Below are 17,172 nucleotides of genomic sequence, written 5' to 3'. Positions count from 1 at the left end.
AAATGAGTAGGAGGTGCTGTAGGATGGTGGGCGGTCTGAATGTAGTACGTTAGAGGCTGACGGTTCTAGGTGTGGACAGACAGAGGGGTAGGGGATGAGGCGGGGGAGGAAGTTCTTGGAGATGAGGATGTCAAGGGATCGAGGATCCAGGGAGTTGCTGACTCATCTGAAGATAACGAAGTCACCTACAAACATTCGTGTTCAGGGATTTCTAAGATGGCTCAGTCGTTAGAGTGTCCAACTCTTGATTTTGGCTCAGGTCATGATCCCAGCGTGGTGATATTGAGCCCCACGTTGGGCTTAGCACTGAGCGTGGAGCCTGCTTGGGATTCTCCCACTCTCTCTCTCTCTCTCAGTCTCCCCCTCTACCCCTTTCCCCTGCTTGCACTCTCTCTTGAACAAAAATTAAAAAAAAAAAAATTAAAAAAAAAGAGGTAGACAGAATTAAGCTGGGAGAAGATAGTTTTGAAAGGCAAAAAGATTAGGAGATGGGCAGTGTCCCTAGGCCCTAAAGAGTTACCACACTGATTAGCAGGTTAGCTTGGTTAGATTCCAGCTGAGTCAAAGGCATTACTGTGCTCTAATCCAAGTTTTATCATTCTGTTATCCTGAAGGCCCATTCTGGAAGGCAGTGGTTCTCAAAGGGGTGATTTTGTCCCCCAGCGGATAGTTGGCAATGTCTGGAGACATTTTAGTTGTCAATGGCAGTAGTGGTACTATTGGTATCTACTGGGGAGATGCCACAGATCCTCCAGCATACAGGACACCCTCATGAGAAAGAATTATCTGGTCTAGAATGTCAATAGTGCCTGCTGTAGGTAAGGGTCACTGAATCAATAAACTTATGTATTAGCAGCAAACTTCTTTTCTTTTCTGTTGTTTTCTTGTTTGGAAAGATAGTGTCTTTATTTCACCTTTTAAAGTCAAGAAAAAAGAACAATCATTATCACTGGATAAAACAAATACAAAAATGTACTTCCATTTTGGTGAAGTTTGGGATAGGGACATGAGAGGAGGCATCAAGCTCATGACTGGAAATGGAATTATCCATGTGGCACTGTATGAGCCCTTTCAGGAAAGTGCGGGATGATTTGCAGTAGGAAGATCGGATTTGTGACCATTTACTTGTCTACCTTCCAGAATCTGTGACTTTAAGACTAGTGGAGGGGAAAGAAAGAGAGGTTTACACTTCTTTCTCCTGCTCTAATTATTTTTTAATGTTTTGGGGGGTTTTTTTTGAGAGAGAGGGGGGGGGGAGGAGTAGAGAAAGGGAGAATCCCAAGCAGGCTCTGAGCTGTCAGCACAGATCACCATGCGGGGCTTAAACTCATGAACTGTGAGATCGTGACCTGAGCTGAAATCAAGAGTCAGAAGCGTAACCAACTGAGCCACCCAGGTGCCCCGTCTCCTGCTCTAATTCATTAGAGGCTCATTTCTAGAGTAATCAAGACAAGGGTAACCAGGTAGCTAGTGCAGTATGACCCCACTTAAATTTGGACCAATGGTCAAATCATAGAGCAGCTTCCCAGTTTCATAGCATGCCATGGGAGGATGGTGTTACCTTCTGACCCGTGACTTATCAGTGGCAGGAAGAAGGCCCTTCTCAGTGGTGTTGCAACTGACTTGTGCTTTTTTCATCCCTGAACTTCATATCTGCTCAGTACTGGTTCTTCTGGTGTTTTCATCCTGTTCTCTCTCTCTGATATATAGTTCTATCTGTTTCAGACTGAAATTTCCTAAAAAACAGGGACTGCCCCATGGTCCTTTGGTGTTGATTACAATGATGAAGTAGGTCACAATAAAGACTTTGCTTATGTGGCAACACATGTTTAAGAACGTCTCAATACTGGTTTGAGAAATAGCTTCGTTTTATGGTATTGCAATGATTAACAAAATTAAACCAGTAAGGTGTTTCAAAGTCATCTGGATCTTTTTGCTCAAAATTTTAATTTAATTTTCAATAAGCCATAGGTTATAAGTTCACGAGGTACAAAAGGGTACTTTTGGCGAAAGTCTTCTTCCTCCTGTCCCCCTGTCCTTTTAGAAGCGGCTATCATTATCTATTATTTCTTGTTATCTTTTCTGAGATGGCCTATGCATATACAAACAAATATGTCCGTATATTCCCTCCATTTTTTAATCAAATGGTAGGATATTATAAACACTGTCCTCCTCTCTTTTACCTAACTTGTCTCAAAGATTGTTCCCTTATCCATATGGTTTTTTAAAAAAAGTATTTATTCTTTTTTTACAGCTGTAAAATGCCACTGTGTGGCTGTAGTCTGGTGCAGTTAGGTTTCCCAGCTTTCATTAGTATATGTATTGGTGTAGTAACAGCCTTATAAATAAATGGATGTGAAATGTCTAGGTCAACAGGTACACGCTTTGCTTTATTAGATGTTATCATACTTCTCTCTGGAGGCTGTAACAATCAACTCTCCTACTAGCAGTCCATCATTATCTTTTCATGCTCTCCCCAATGGACCATGTTATATTTTTTTTGGTCTTTGCCAATCTGTCAAGTGATAAGTAGCTCCCAGTGTAATTTTAATTTGCATGTCACTTGTTCTGAGTGAGGTTGGACAGCCACTTGTTTTTCCTTTCCTTCAAACTGTTTATTTCAATGGGGTTGTTTATTCTTTTTCTTAGTGATTTGTATGAGTCCTTTAAATACTAAATAAATTAAACTTTTGTCTGCAATATGTGTTGTGATATTCCACCCTCTGCTCCAATTTCTTTTTTTATTTTTTATTTTTATTTTATTTTTTTAAAAAATTTACATCCAATTTAGTGCAACAATGATTTCAGGGGTAGATTCCTTAATGCCCCAATTTCTCTTTTGTCTTGCCTTGCATATGGTAGTTTTTGTCATGAAGATCTTTTTGTTTTCTTTTTTTTGATATCTGCACTTCCTATCCTATTAGAAGGGTCTTACGACTCTAAAATTATTTTAAAAACTTTCCAATGGTTCTTATTAATATGTTAATGGTTCCATTTTTTGTAGTTTCATCTTTGGCCTATTTGAAATTTTGATGTAAAGAGTAAGGTAAGGATCAAGTTTACTTTTCCCCAGCTGGATATCGAGGTGGTGTAATACTTTATTAAATAATCTATCTCACCCGTGCCCCACATACTGATGAAATGGTGTTTTTGTCATATCTAAATTTCCACATGTATTTGGATCTGTCTTTTGGCTTTCCATCTTGTTCTGTTGAGTTGTTTGACTATTCACCTGCTTGTACCACACTATTTAAATTATTATAGCTTTGTAACATAGTTTAACATTTGCAATCACCGAAAGGTGACCTTTGCATTATAATATTAAATGTGTGTTTTTAGCAAACTGTGTATTTCCATAATTCTAGATAAATTGGAATATCATCTCCACAAATGTAGGAGATCTTGGGTTTGATTCAGCAGCACTGGGGAGCCAGAAAACATTAACACAAAGGTATCCAGATTTGAGATTATTAGATGTATTTTCCCTTGTGTAGTAGGTCATTGGGTCTGTTTCTCTGACTGACCCTCGCCCTGATTTCATGGGGAAGGAAGGACTCTAAGCATAAAACACCAACAGATCTTGTTTTCGCATAAAATCTGTGAAGTGTTGCAGATCCAGTGTTGCTAGGTGTGGTGGAAAAAGATTGTCCAATCAGCTGGACCATGCTGGCTCAATGGACATCAGCTTCTACAAGAGGGGGCCTACAAAGTGCCAGCGGGAAGATCTCCTCAGGGGCTTCTGGGATTTGCGGGTTCTGCAGCTGACATGGCTTCAGTGAACTGCAGCCAGAGCAGGAGACGTGAGAGGAAAGGAGAGAGGCAACTTGGGATTCTCTCCTGGGAATGATCTGTTCTGTTCATCAGGCCCATGAGGTTCCCAAGGAGCAGGAACTGTGTCTTCAGGATACTTGGCACAATGCCTGACAGCAAAAGGTGTTTAGTAAGTATATGTTAAATAAATGAATGAGGGGGCGAACACTTGCCTGCCACAGGAGTCTTCTTCATCACATGCATCCTCCTGGAACCTCCTCTGGCTTCAGAGGAAGGAGCAGAATTAGAATATGACTCTTGGGGTGTTGTTCTGACTCCTTGCCTGTTGTACCCTCCGGGAGAGGGATGTTGAGTGAGCAAGGGCTGTGAACCCTCCTCCCGCCCTTTCCCACATTTCCAGAGAGCCCTGAGAGTATCTGCTAGCTTTTTGTCTTATCTTTTCCCTCATCTTTAATAGCATCCAACTGACACATTACTCCCATTCACAACCTCTCCCTTTTCTGCCCTTGACCACATGAGTAAAGCAAGTGGGATAGCAAAGGAAACAGGAATCAATACAGTTAATCAAAACAACCAACACTTTTACAGTGTTTCCTATATACATGTTTCTGTCTCAAATTTTCTACCTATTTAATTAATACTTAAAACAGTGGGTGTATCTTTTTACCATACCCATTGTACAGTGAGGAAACTGAATAACTTACCCACGGCCATGGAGCTTGTAAATAGATCAGCTGGGATCTGAACCAGGAAGTCCACTCTAGAGACCATGAACTGAAACTCTTTCCTTGGCATGTACACATATGTGTTAACTTTATTGAAGTATAACATAAAACACAGAAAAGTGCACAAATCAAGCATAGGGCTCAATGAATTTTTACAAAGTGAGCACACTTCTGTAACCAGTATCCACTTCATTTTTTTTTTTATGTTTTATTTATTTCTAGGAGAGAGAGAGAGAGACAGCGTGAGCAGGGGAGGGTCAGAGAGAGAGGGAGTCACAGACTGAAACAGGCTCCAGGCTCTGAGCTGGCAGTCAGCACAGAGCCCGACGCGGGGCTCGAACCCACGAACCGCAAGATCATGACCTAAGCGAAAGTCGGACGTTTAACCGACTAAGCCACCCAGGCACCCCAACCAGTATCCACTTCAAAGAACAGAAAACTTATCCCCACAAGAGTTCCCAACATGCCCCCTACCAGTCTCTACCCCTTTCCCAGCAAAGGAAACCACTCTCCTGACTTTTCTCATTATTCTTCTGGGGGGTTCTACCTTCTCTATTTTTAAAAAAAATGTTTATTTATTTATTTTGAGAGAGAGAGAGTGAGCGGGGAAGGGGCAGAGATGGGGAGAAAGAGAATCCTGAGCAGGCTCCACACTGTCAGCTCAGAGTCCAATGTGGGCCTTAATCCCATGACCCTGGGATCATGACCTGAGTTGAAATCAAGAGTTGGAAGCTCAACTGACTGAGTCACCCAGGCACCCCCCCTTCTTTTCTATTTTAATCACACTTTTATTCCAAGTGTCACGGAGTCTGTTGCTGAAGTTAAAAATATTCTGTCTTGCAGTAGAGGTGGGTGTGGTTGGGAGGACACATTCCCTAAATAAGAGAAATAACCGAGGGTGGGGAATTAGCTGGTAGTTGCTCTAATTTTCCCCCATTCCCTTTACCAGGAAGTTTGAAGTACTGCTCTTTCCTCCATCTTCTTCCCTGAGAACTACATCTCCCAGCAGGCTGTGCTCTGACAGCTCGGATTTAAATAGGATTCTGGGCTAAGCTCAGATAGAGCCTTGCTGCTGCCGAGCGCCCAGTAGTAAGAGGAACTAGAGGAGGGAGAGGCAGCGCGAAGCAGCCAGGAATTGGAGTTAGACCAGGAGCTTGAGCCAGACCTGGAGTCTTAAGGTGCTTTTGCTAAAGCAGCAGCAACTAAAGAAGTTGAAAAGATGCTGGTTATCTTGGGACTGCTCACCTCCTTCCTTTCTTTCCTGTATGTGATAGCTCCATCCATCAGGTTTGTCTTAATTCAGTAACTCATGGAATATTTTGCAAAGCCCTGGGTTGGGAGCCACGGAGCTTGTAAGTAGATAACTTCTCAGCTGCTGAAAGAAGAGAAAGGGATAGAGGCTGAGGGAGAGAAAGTTAGGGGAGAGAAAGCAGGAAGGAGGTAGTTATGAATACCCTGGTGGAAACTGAGAAGGAAGCATCTGGGGCTGGGAGAGAAGGGGCTGGTTTGAATTCTGATGCTAGTGGACAGCTGACTTTATGAAAGACAATCAAGGTAGGAGTGCTTGCTCTATCACTTTATTCCCTTGGTTTCTCTAAAGGTCCCTATGTCCTTTCTTCACTGCTCCTTCTCAAGGTTGCCTTGCTCGGTTACCATAGGAGGTCATTGCTGAGGGATTCATTGTTAAGTACGAGGAATTTTGCAAAGGAAACAAACTCTCTTACCTTTGAGACTACCCTCAACTAATGATTTGGGATGGCTCTTCTGCTGTGGGATTTCTGGTGGTGTCAGAGAAATGTGCGTTCTGAGTGAAAATTTTAAAAATTGCTGACAATAAGGGTGCCTGGGTGGCTCAGTTAGCTAAGCGTCCGACTTCAGCTCAGGTCATGATCTCACAGTTTGTGGGTTCAAGCCCTGCATTGGGCTCTGTGGCTGGCAGCTCAGAGCCTGGAGCCTGCTTCAGATTCTGTGTCTCCCTCTCTCTCTGCCCCTCCCCCACTGGCACTCTCTCCCTCCCTCTCTCTCTCTCTAAGATAAATAAACATTAAAAAATGCTGACAATAAAAAAGGTAAGTGGACATATAAAGAACAGAGTGTTGCTCTACATCCTGGCATAGAAACCAGGTTTAAGTTCCAATTTTGCCACTGTTAGCAAGTGACTTGAACTTCTCTGACCTCCAGTCTTCACTGTAAAATGGGAATACTAACAGTGTGAGAGGATTAAGATAAGTTCTCTATTGAAAGTGTCTAGCCTAGTGCCTGACAGTCAGATGATGCTTAGGAAATGTTAGCTCTGCCCTTTTCTCACCCTCTTTTTGGAACTAGTCAGGTCAACTTTATGTGAAAGGATGCTCTTTGCACAGATGTCTGAATAAGAGAGGTTTCTGTCTGTGTGCTGATGGCTAGAATGCAATTTCTAGTAGGATGGCTGAAAGCCTCTGAAGATATCAGCTCTCTAAAACTGGAAGGCAGCCCAAGAGCCATATGTGTATATGGGTACCCTTGAAGTGCTGTTAATCAATTACTTACTGTTGATGCTTATTGAAGATCTAGGGCTCAGGAACCATTGATTCTGCTAATGCTCATTACATACATGTTTTGAATGCAGGCTAGAGGAGGAAGCTGACCTCTGGGAACCTCTAGAGATAAAAGCTAGGTACTGTGTTATCTAACAGGGAAGGTCTCCATTGGCCCTGGCTCAAGAGTACTTATTCACTCCATCCAGGGGCGTCTGGGGGGCTCAGTTGGTTACTCTTCCAACTTCGGGTCAGGTCATGATCTCACGGCTCGTGGATTTGAGCCCCACATCAGGGTCTGTGCTGACAGCTAGCTCAGAGCCTGGAGCCTGCTTTAGATTCTGTGTGTGTGTCTCTCTCTGACCCTCCCCTGCTCATGCTGTGTCTCTCTCTCTCTCAGAAACAAAATATTTTTAAAAAGTACTTATTCACTCCATCCAAATTATCATTTGTAGTTTCTGGGCACATGACCTTCCAACCAGAGCCAATGAGCAGGATACCCAGTGGGAAAACTGTCTCCTTGAAGATTCACTTTTTTGGGTCTCCTAACAACTTAAAGAAATTTCTCTTTGAGACTGGATGGATTTTATGTTGATCTCCATCTGGAATTGGGGAGGATAACATGCATGAATGCTTTGTTTCCCTTGCCTATAGGAAGTTCTTTGCTGGTGGGGTTTGTAGATCCAACGTGCAACTTCCTGGGAAGGTAGTGGTGATCACCGGCGCCAACACAGGCATCGGCAAGGAGACGGCCAGAGAACTCGCTCGCAGAGGCAAGTCCTTTCCCTTCTGTGTTCATAGGACAGTGCCTACAGTGCCTCCTGCCTTTCTCACTGGGCATTCTTTCCACATTTCCTTGTCCTTCCTCCTGGGCTTGGAGGTTCTGGTCAGAAATTCAAGGAACCTGGGATTCAAGTCCAGCTCTGATACAAACTTACTCTGTACCCTTAAAAAAAACCTTCCTCCCTTCTCCTTCCCTATTACATAAAGGGAAATAATGATGTCTTTTTATATATTGGTCAAATCAGTTATTCTTTTTTTTTTATTTTTTTTTTTAATGTTTTATTTATTTCTAGGAGAGAGAGAGAGAGACAGCGTGAGCAGGGGAGGGTCAGAGAGAGAGGGAGTCACAGACTGAAACAGGCTCCAGGCTCCGAGCTGGCAGTCAGCACAGAGCCCGACGCGGGGCTCGAACCCACGAACCGAGAGATCATGACCTAAGCGAAAGTCGGACGTTTAACCGACTAAGCCACCCAGGCGCCCCGGTCAAATCAGTTATTCTAAAAGGACAGACCAAGCAACATGAAATACCAGTGTGTAGAAACCAGGGTTCCCAGCCTAGGGTTAATCTGACAACAAAGGGTCTGAGTAGTTCTACTTGTGAGAATCCTGAGGTGGCAATATAGCCACTCACTGTTTAGGGATGGTTGGGAGAATGTTCTGTCCACCAGTCTCAAGCTCATATCCTCTTTTTCAGTCTAGGGTCTGAACACATTGCCCTGTCTTTGTTTTGGCCCCAGGAGCCCGAGTATATATTGCCTGCCGAGATGTACTGAAGGGAGAGTCTGCAGCCAGTGAAATCCGAGCTGATACAAAGAACTCCCAGGTGCTGGTACGGAAACTGGACCTATCTGATACCAAATCCATCCGAGCCTTTGCTGAGGGCTTTCTGGCAGGTAAGGCCCCTGTGAGTAGACAGAAAAGCAGAAAGCTGGGCGTGGGACTGATTGCTCCACCCTGTACCATCTGTGACCCTTACATCAGAACCACCATTGATCCCACTGGACAGGTTCTGCCACATGAACCAGCAGGGCAAGGAATTGGTGGTGGACAAGCTGGGCAAGATCCTTATCGTCTTTTTCCTCAGCCGTGGGGATGTTGGGATCTCTGTCTGGGCTTGCACCTTGGCATCAAGGTGTGGCCCTGATGATACTCTCTTTTCTCATCCTGAGAATCAACCTTCTGTGCCACAGGCACTAAATGACGTTGTGCTGCTGCCAAAATTCTTTTGTATCTTGGAGAATGACTAGCTTTTACCAAGGACTACGAAATCCATGCAGGACAGGGACTATATCTGTCTTATTTTATGGCTGGATGTCCAGTGCATAGCTGAGTAGGCCTGGCCCAGAGTCAGTACTCAGTATACATTTGCTAAATGGATGATTGAATGAACATCCAGGAAGATATCGGTAACTAAATTTAGAAACCCAATGACCGTGGTTGTTGAATTATCACTGAGATAGGTGGAAGGGCAATGAGTAAATACTCAGGATTATAACAGGCAGCTAGTGGGCTCCTTGCTAACTCTGTGGTTATGCTTTATAGAGGAAAATCACCTCCATATTCTGATCAACAATGCAGGGGTGATGATGTGTCAATATTCTAAGACAGCAGATGGCTTTGAAACACACCTGGGAGTCAACCACCTAGGTAAGTATTTTTGAGTGACTGAAAAGCAAGAAAAACCCCATCTTGTTTTCTATAGGCAGATGACCCTGTACCAGTGCTGAGAATCTCTAGTGAGCTTCATAAGTTTGGGGGAGTTGTTTACTATCCTTCTCCTGATCAGTACAAAAAAGTGAGATCCTCCTACCTATACCATTAAGCAGCCCCAAAACTTGGAGATACCAGGTAGAAGAATTTCATTCTCAGATGGGCCCGTGGTAGTGTAAGGCTTGCCAGGCAGGACCACGCATGGGGTGGGGAGTGCAGGAATCTGTGTTTGGCTGGAGGGGGCCACATCTATAACTGAGGACCAAGCAAGTCAAGGATTGGGCTGTGAAGGAGGCAGATCTTGAGGATCTGAGGTATGAATGAGGCTGGGATTCAGGGTTCTGGCTCTAGTGAGGAGTTAATGGAACATGTTCTCTGGTCCTAGGCAAATTATTTTTATCTGACGATTCGATCCTTCCTTCTGTACATAAATGTATTTGGGCCCTCAGTTGTGTGATCATGGCCAAAGGGTGGTAGGAAGCCAGCAGGTGGCATTTCTTCTGACTGGGGGAGGGCAGAGGGATAAATAAACACAGATTAAGTCTATATTTCCTAATCTATAGTCTAGCTCTGGCCCTTGCCTTGAGGAATCCACTAACTCAGACTGACTGATCATTTGCACTGAGTTATCACAGCATCTAAATTTGTTCACACCCAGAAGACAGTGAGCTAATGGTGAAGTCCTATCACTAGCTCCCACCCCACTCTTCAATCTCCCCCGCTGCATCCCCTCACAGGCCACTTTCTTCTTACCCACTTGCTCTTGGAGAGGCTGAAGGAGTCCACTCCTTCACGGGTGGTGAATCTGTCATCGGTGCTCCACCACGTTGGCAAGATTCGCTTCCATGACCTCCAGGGTGAGAAGTGCTACAGCCGGGGTTTTGCTTATTGCCACAGCAAGCTGGCCAATGTGCTTTTTACTCGGGAGCTGGCCAGGAGGCTCCAAGGTAAGTCTGGAGAAAGAGTCAGGGTTAAGATAGCAAAAGCAAGGTCTTCCGTTTAGATTAGAGGTTCACAGAAACTTGTGAAGTCAAGATATCAAACATGCACATTTCAATGGTAGCTTTATGCACCAAGGAGAATAAGGTTATAAACAGACTAAAACCAATTCTTGCTCTTGGGAAACTTAAAATTTAACAGGGGTTAGGAATCTATAAAATTACCTTTCATTTCTGTCACATCTTTTCTCCTATCTACCATCGTATTTGACTTTTCACAGCAACCTCTTGTAATAGGCAGGTACTCTTATTACTATTTTGTGGACCCAAACTGAGGTTAGAAGAAGTGGCTAGTTCAAGGTTACATGGCAAGTAAAGGAGTCAGGACTGGAGTATGGGAACTCAGCTTTAAATCCAGGGTGCTTCCTTCTGTCTGTGCTATTTGCTGAGGTTCACATGGTGAGCTAAGCTACAGGGCTGCCTCTGCCTAGAGTCAGAGGGACCAGACTGGATTTCAGCTCCCTGGGTCTGAGCTCTTGGTCTACCATATATGAGCCACCTGTGTATATGGACATGTCCCTTTAACTTCCCCTGACTTCATTCCCTCAGCTGTAAAATGAGGCAAGGCTTCTCTTAATCCTATGATTCTGTGCTCCCCTGAAGTTATTGTTGAGCTGCTGGCTTTGACATATGCAAACCTGGGGGACTATTTGCCACAGAGAATAAGCCAGAGTTTGGGAACAATGGTATTTACTATCAGGATGCAGAAGACAGAAGAATAGGGTACTTATTAGAAGAAATAATAATACTGAGAATAAAAATTGAGAGTTTTTTGTGTGTGCCTTATATTATACATGTCTAAACTCATTTAATACAACATTCCTATGAGGTAGGTGCTATTATTTCCCCCCACTCCACAAATGAAGAGATAGATATATCTTACACAGATATATTAAGAAACTTGGCCAAGCAAGTTTCCTAGCCGAGCCAGGATTCAAATTTAGACAGTCTAGCTCTAGAGTCTATGCTCTTTATTCCTCATCAGAGTTCAGACCTTGGCCCTGCAACCTGCTAGGTATGACCTTGGGCAATTTACTTAACTTCTTCGTGATGAGAGCTGTTTCATCAGCTGTAAATGGGCACCTTACAAGACTCGTGAATTACATGAGATAATACACGTAAACCAGATAGCACAGCCTTTGCACATAATAAGTACTAAAATTAGTAGAGCACCAGTGGTATCTTGGGGTCATGTTAACCTCCATTATCTCTACCAATACCCCTAAACTATCCCCCATAAAACTTGCTCAGCAATTACAGCTCAAAACAAGGTTCTAGCCCCCTACCTTCCAACAAGTTGCTTCCCCTATGCTCCTTCTATAGAAATTTCAAAGATACTACTATCAGTAACTGATATTCCTACTCCTACTACTCTTCCTACTACTACATGTGGTTGTTTCTACTATTAATACTTAAGCCACAGAGTAAAAGTGGCATTCAAATGGCAGGACCTTCAATCAAGCACTCCTTGTGGAACATAGAAGGCTGAGAAGGCTATAGATCTTTCTGGAAGAGATCAATTAAGTACTATCATATTCTACCTGGCTAGGAGGGGTACCTTCTGAACCTGGGGTTTCGTTCTCTGAGTCCCTTCTCATTTGTGCATTTTGCTACAGGAGATGATCTGTTTTTTCGGGCTCGGATGTGTCCCTGGACTAACTGCTTTCTTTGCCCTAGGCACAGGGGTCACCACCTACGCTGTGCATCCAGGTGTGGTCAGCTCTGAGCTGGTCCGGCACTCCTTTCTGCTGTGCCTGCTCTGGCGGATCTTCTCCCCCTTCGTCAAGTCGGCATGGGAGGGGGCGCAGACCAGCCTGCACTGCGCCCTGGCTGAGGGCCTGGAGCCGCTGAGCGGCAAGTACTTCAGGTGTGTGCAGGGTTTTCTCCACTACGTTTATATGTGGTGAGGCACAGGGCTCCCAGGGCTCTGCACCCGGCCCCAGTGGCCAAGTTTGTGTGTGATGATGAAATCCAGGTTTGGGTTGGGCCTGCACACCAAATGCTATTACTTTTCTAAGGGAGCTTACATTAGAAACTTGGCAAGAGCTGCCTTTATGGTTCTGTTTTATACCTGTGTACCACATTTTCAGTAGGTTTTGTAGCTTTCTGAGGGCTGTCAGACTGCTCCTGTTGGTTATGCCTTGGAAAGAACAATCCAGTGCTTCCTCTGGATCCTTTTTTCTTCTCCTTGAAGCTTTTGGCTGACTTCTTTCATAAACTGTTTAATACCACTTAGCACAAAGTGCTGGGGCAAGGTCAGGTCACCCCACTGCAAACTCTGTCTCCCAATGCTGCCAAGATTGGTACTATCTGTTGGAATACAAAAATAGACATTTCCTTGTTGAATCTTGCCACGAACTTTATGGGAAATCAGAAGTTGGGAATAAAAAGAAGCCCAAGATTCAACCTCCTTCCCATTCCATGGTTTGAACCATCCCAGTCTGCTATTCTGTCCCATTTGTTGAAAGTTGTTGATTGGTGTACCATTTATCAAATGAAGCACTGGTAATAATCTCAGGGCCCAACAATAGAGGAGTGGGGAAATAGTATTAGCTAATGTTGTTTAAGCTCTTGAAAGTGTTTGGTACTCTTTTTTATTTGAGAGCGAGTGAGCATGCACATGAGTGAGGGAGAGGGTCAGAGGGAGACAGAGAAAGAAAATCTTTTTTTTTTTAATTAATTAATTTATCTAGAGAGAGAGAGAGACAGTACAGGCAGGGGAAGGGGCACAGAAAGAGGGAGAGAGGGAATCTCAAGCAGGTTCTGTACTAATAGTGCCTGACAAAGCGCTGTAACTCACTAGTCCTGGATCATAACCTGAGCCGAAATCAGGAGTTAGATGCTCAACTGACTGAGCCACTCAGGCACCCCAAAAACAAAATACTATTTAAAGAAAAACACCATGAACACTGGGTTCTGCCCCCACCCCCTGATCCGTCTAGCCCCCAGTTCCCTGCTCCCTCCAAAGAAAAGGGTGCTGAGTCTGGAGTTCATGGGTCACAGTGGGTCCATGGGAAGAATTCAAGGGATCTGTGAACTCGGACAGAAAGATAATTGCATCTTCATTTTCACTAACCTCCATCTGAAATTTGACATTTCACTTTGCTAACCAGTGTAGGCCATCACCTGCAGGAGTAGCAGGGATACCTGTGACTTTGTCACCAATGAAATGAAGTATTTTCACACCCCCTGGCAGTTGTTGCAGGTGTCTCATGGTGTCACTTCTGCTGGCACCACTTTACAAGTGGGTGGCTGTCGGCCCCAGAACTAGCTCTTGTTACAGAGCATATTAGCAAGGGAGTCTGTGGATCACCCTACCACGAAGCTGTTTTTAAAATATTTTAAAACCGCATTTCAATACAATTCGTCCCTTTTCATCCAATACATTTTATACATTTAGAAATATATTCTGGGGGCGCCTGGGTGGCTCAGTCGGTCGAACATCTGACTCTTGATTTTGGCTCAGGTCATGATCCCAGAGTCATGGGATCAAGCTCTACTCAGGCTCTGCACTCAGCATGGAATCTTGCCGAGGATTCTCTCTCTCTCCCTCTGCCTCTCTACCTTGCTTGTTCTCTCTGTCCTTCTCTAAAATAAAATAAGAAAATTTTTTTTAAGCAAAAAGAAATATATTCTGATAAAGAGGTCAAAAACTTGTCCAGACTGTCAGGTTCCATTCCTGGATGTTCATGCTGTTTCTCTGCCCTCCAGTGACTGCAAGAGGAACTGGGTGTCTGCAAGGGGCCGAGATAACAAAACAGCTGAGCGCTTGTGGAATGTCAGCTGTGAGCTCCTAGGAATCCAGTGGGAGTAGGGCTGATGCAAGAGCCTAGTCCACACCATACTGAAGAGGGACCAAGGAAAAGGCCAGCTCTGAAGGATTGTCTTCCTGGTTGGCGGCTGTTGAGGACGCTGCCCTGCTCCAAGTCTTCTGTTTCTTCTGGAAAACTTTGCACGCCCAACTCTCTTGTGAGACTGGTTCATGGCACAAGAGGTTCACACTTATAGAACATTCCTCTCCAAGACTTGTAGAGTCAGCTGTCCTCTCCAGCCAGGAGGGCTGCACAGATGCCAGGCTGGGCACAAGGATGGTGGAAAAGCCTGGAAAATTAGGTCAGTTTCCTCGCCAATACCAGAAATGCCAGTTATCATGCTCTGCTGAGGTGACAGGAACGTCAGCGTTACATATTTTATTTCCAGGGACTATAGACCCAAGCTCTGGACTGATCTCTTTCCTCTTTGAGATACTCATCATAACTCTGGAGTCTGGACCAACTCAGGAAAATCATGGCTCATCCTTGGCCAAATTTGGTTTCTTTCCCTGATCATCCTGGAGCCACTGCATAAAGCTGGACCTTCTCATTTTCTCTTTCTGGTTCTTTTTAAGAAGTTAAAAAAATTTTTTGGGGGGCGCCTGGGTGGCTTAGTCGGTTAAGCGTCCGACTTTCGCTTGGGTCATGATCTCGCGGTTCGTGGGTTCGAGCCCCACGTCGGGCTCTGTGCTGACTGCCAGCTCGAAGCCTGGAGCCTGTTTCCGAGTCTGTGTCTCCCTCTCTCTCTGACCCTCCCCTGCTCACGCTGTCTCTCTCTCTTCTAGAAATAAATAAAAAAATATTAAAAAAAATTTTTTTTGTTAGCTTTATTGAGATGTAATTGACATATAATATTGAGTAAGTTTGGGCCTTCTCATTTTCAACCATGTAGTTTCCTTCTACAAAGTTCCCCTTACCTAAATTTGTAGAGAAAATAAAGACTGTGCATTCATCTTATTGCCTTATTCATTTTGTCAGGGTAGCAAGGGAGAAATGGAAAAGTGGGGAAGCCAGCCTTCTAGTTTAGTGTGTAGTATCTCACCCAACCAACCATAATCTTCTTATAATATCACATCTGGGTGCAAAATAAGATGGTTCAGTTGGGTATTTTCTCCAGTTTCTTCCAGCTCTCCCATTTTATCACTGAAGATGTAACAGAAGGGACTTAAATCTCACAGATGTTGATCTCCACTACAGATTAAGGTCAGAGGTAATATAGGATTTCTTTTGGTTTGATACATAGATGCAGAAACACCAAGCCCTGATAAACCCTCCACCCAAAATTGTAGCTCCTCTCTCTCCTGGCCTCCCTTGCTCTCTCCTATGCTGTGTTTCCAAGCCACCTGCTGCTTCTCTCAAGAGTTAAAGTTCACCAAGAAGAGGCAGGTGCAGGTGTGCCTGATCTTTCAGATAACTGACACAGGAAATTATGTTATTGATTCTAGTTCTAAAGCATCGAAAGGGCCTCTGGTGACAAAAATGCCCTTTCCTTCCACAGCAAGGAGACTCTAAAAAAATCTTTTTATTACTTAGATTTTCAAAGATAAAAGTATAACAAGTAGTATCATGAATCCCCATGTACCTACTCATCATCCAGCTTCAACATTGTTAACATTTTGTCAATCTTGTTTTGTCTCTTTCCTCTGTGACGTTTTTTTGGGGGGGTGACATGGGATATCCTCAAGCACATTCCAGACATGGTACATTCACCCATAAATATGGAGTGTGTGTATCCAATAAGAGCCTTTGTTTTTTTTTTTGTTTTTTTTTTTACAAAACCACAGTGCTGTTGTCACTCCTGAGAACATTAATAATTCATGAATATAAGTTATTCCTGGAGTTCAAGTTTCCCTCGTTGTCTCAACAATGTCTTCTTACAGTGGGTTGTGCAAATCAGGGAAAGAGAAATGGTCCTGAAAAAAGATGAAGCTTTTCTTTCCTGAAGCCCCTGCAAATCTCCTTGTGCCTCATTGGTCTGAATGAATACTACAGATGGGATGTTAATTGGCTTAAGTCAATCATTACCCACACCTGAGCTGGGGGCCATCCTGCCCACCCCACCCACTGTGGAAGAATTGTAGCTAACATAGAGCACTTACATTAATTAGGATTAGCTACCCTCACATGAACTCTCTGGGGTAGGTACTATTTTTGTCTCCATTTTATTGATGAAGCACAGAGAAGTTAAGTAGTTTGCCAAAGTTGATAGAGCTGAAAAGTGGTGGAATGGACCCTGGTAGTCTGACTCCAGGATCTGCTCTCTTAATTGCTATGCTACATTGCTTCCCATGGTGGAGGAAGCAACAAATTCCAAGGAAAAATCTGGGAATATGAATGGGCAAAGGGGTGGGTGGGGGAATAATCCTGGGGAAGCAACCAATATATACTCACTGTTGGGACCTACAATCTGCGCTCATAGGCTGTTGGGTCTGATGAAAAGCCTGGTGAAGAATGGAGGGGAAAAAAGAGATGAAAAAACAAAAACAAAACAGCCAAAGGTCATGCAAGGGTAGGAGACAAGGCTGGTGAAAGAGCACTGCAGGGCATGGATGATCCTGGATGTCTCTTCTGGGCTGGAGGAATAAGCATAAACCCCAAACCAGGAGTGTGGGCCATGGAAGGCAAGTGTGCAGAGCTGCTCTCTGTGCAGTAAGAAGAACAAGCAGACAATGGGTATGAGAGTGAGGACTCACACCTGAGTGCTAGTTTAAGCACTAATAAGCAGTGACACATTGAGGCAAGAGGGGTGGGCTTGGGCTGGGGACGTTTATGCACTTCAGAGGGGGCTGGCTGTAGGTAGAAGAAACAAACCAGGTATGGGCTACAAGGAGTTGGCTCCAATTACCACATCCAGGCA

At 44.1% G+C, this 17,172-nt stretch overlaps 1 protein-coding gene across 1 annotated transcript; it reads left to right on the top strand.

The window, feature by feature from the left end:
- Positions 1-5,604: 5,604 nt before the first annotated feature.
- RDH12 (retinol dehydrogenase 12) lies at positions 5,605-14,914 on the top strand. Its single transcript, XM_039240731.1, has 7 exons — positions 5,605-5,783; positions 7,667-7,785; positions 8,533-8,688; positions 9,338-9,442; positions 10,243-10,452; positions 12,181-12,370; positions 14,215-14,914. Exons 1-7 carry the CDS (start codon positions 5,716-5,718, stop codon positions 14,315-14,317), a joined length of 951 nt encoding a protein of 316 aa, XP_039096662.1. The 5' UTR covers positions 5,605-5,715; the 3' UTR covers positions 14,318-14,914.
- The last annotated feature ends 2,258 nt before the right edge of the window (positions 14,915-17,172 follow it).

This window comes from Hyaena hyaena, unplaced genomic scaffold (assembly GCF_003009895.1).
Source record: "Hyaena hyaena isolate Hyena2069 unplaced genomic scaffold, ASM300989v1 scaffold_179, whole genome shotgun sequence".
Classification (NCBI taxonomy): domain Eukaryota; kingdom Metazoa; phylum Chordata; class Mammalia; order Carnivora; family Hyaenidae; genus Hyaena; species Hyaena hyaena.
This window is presented reverse-complemented; position numbering and strand designations above follow the sequence as displayed.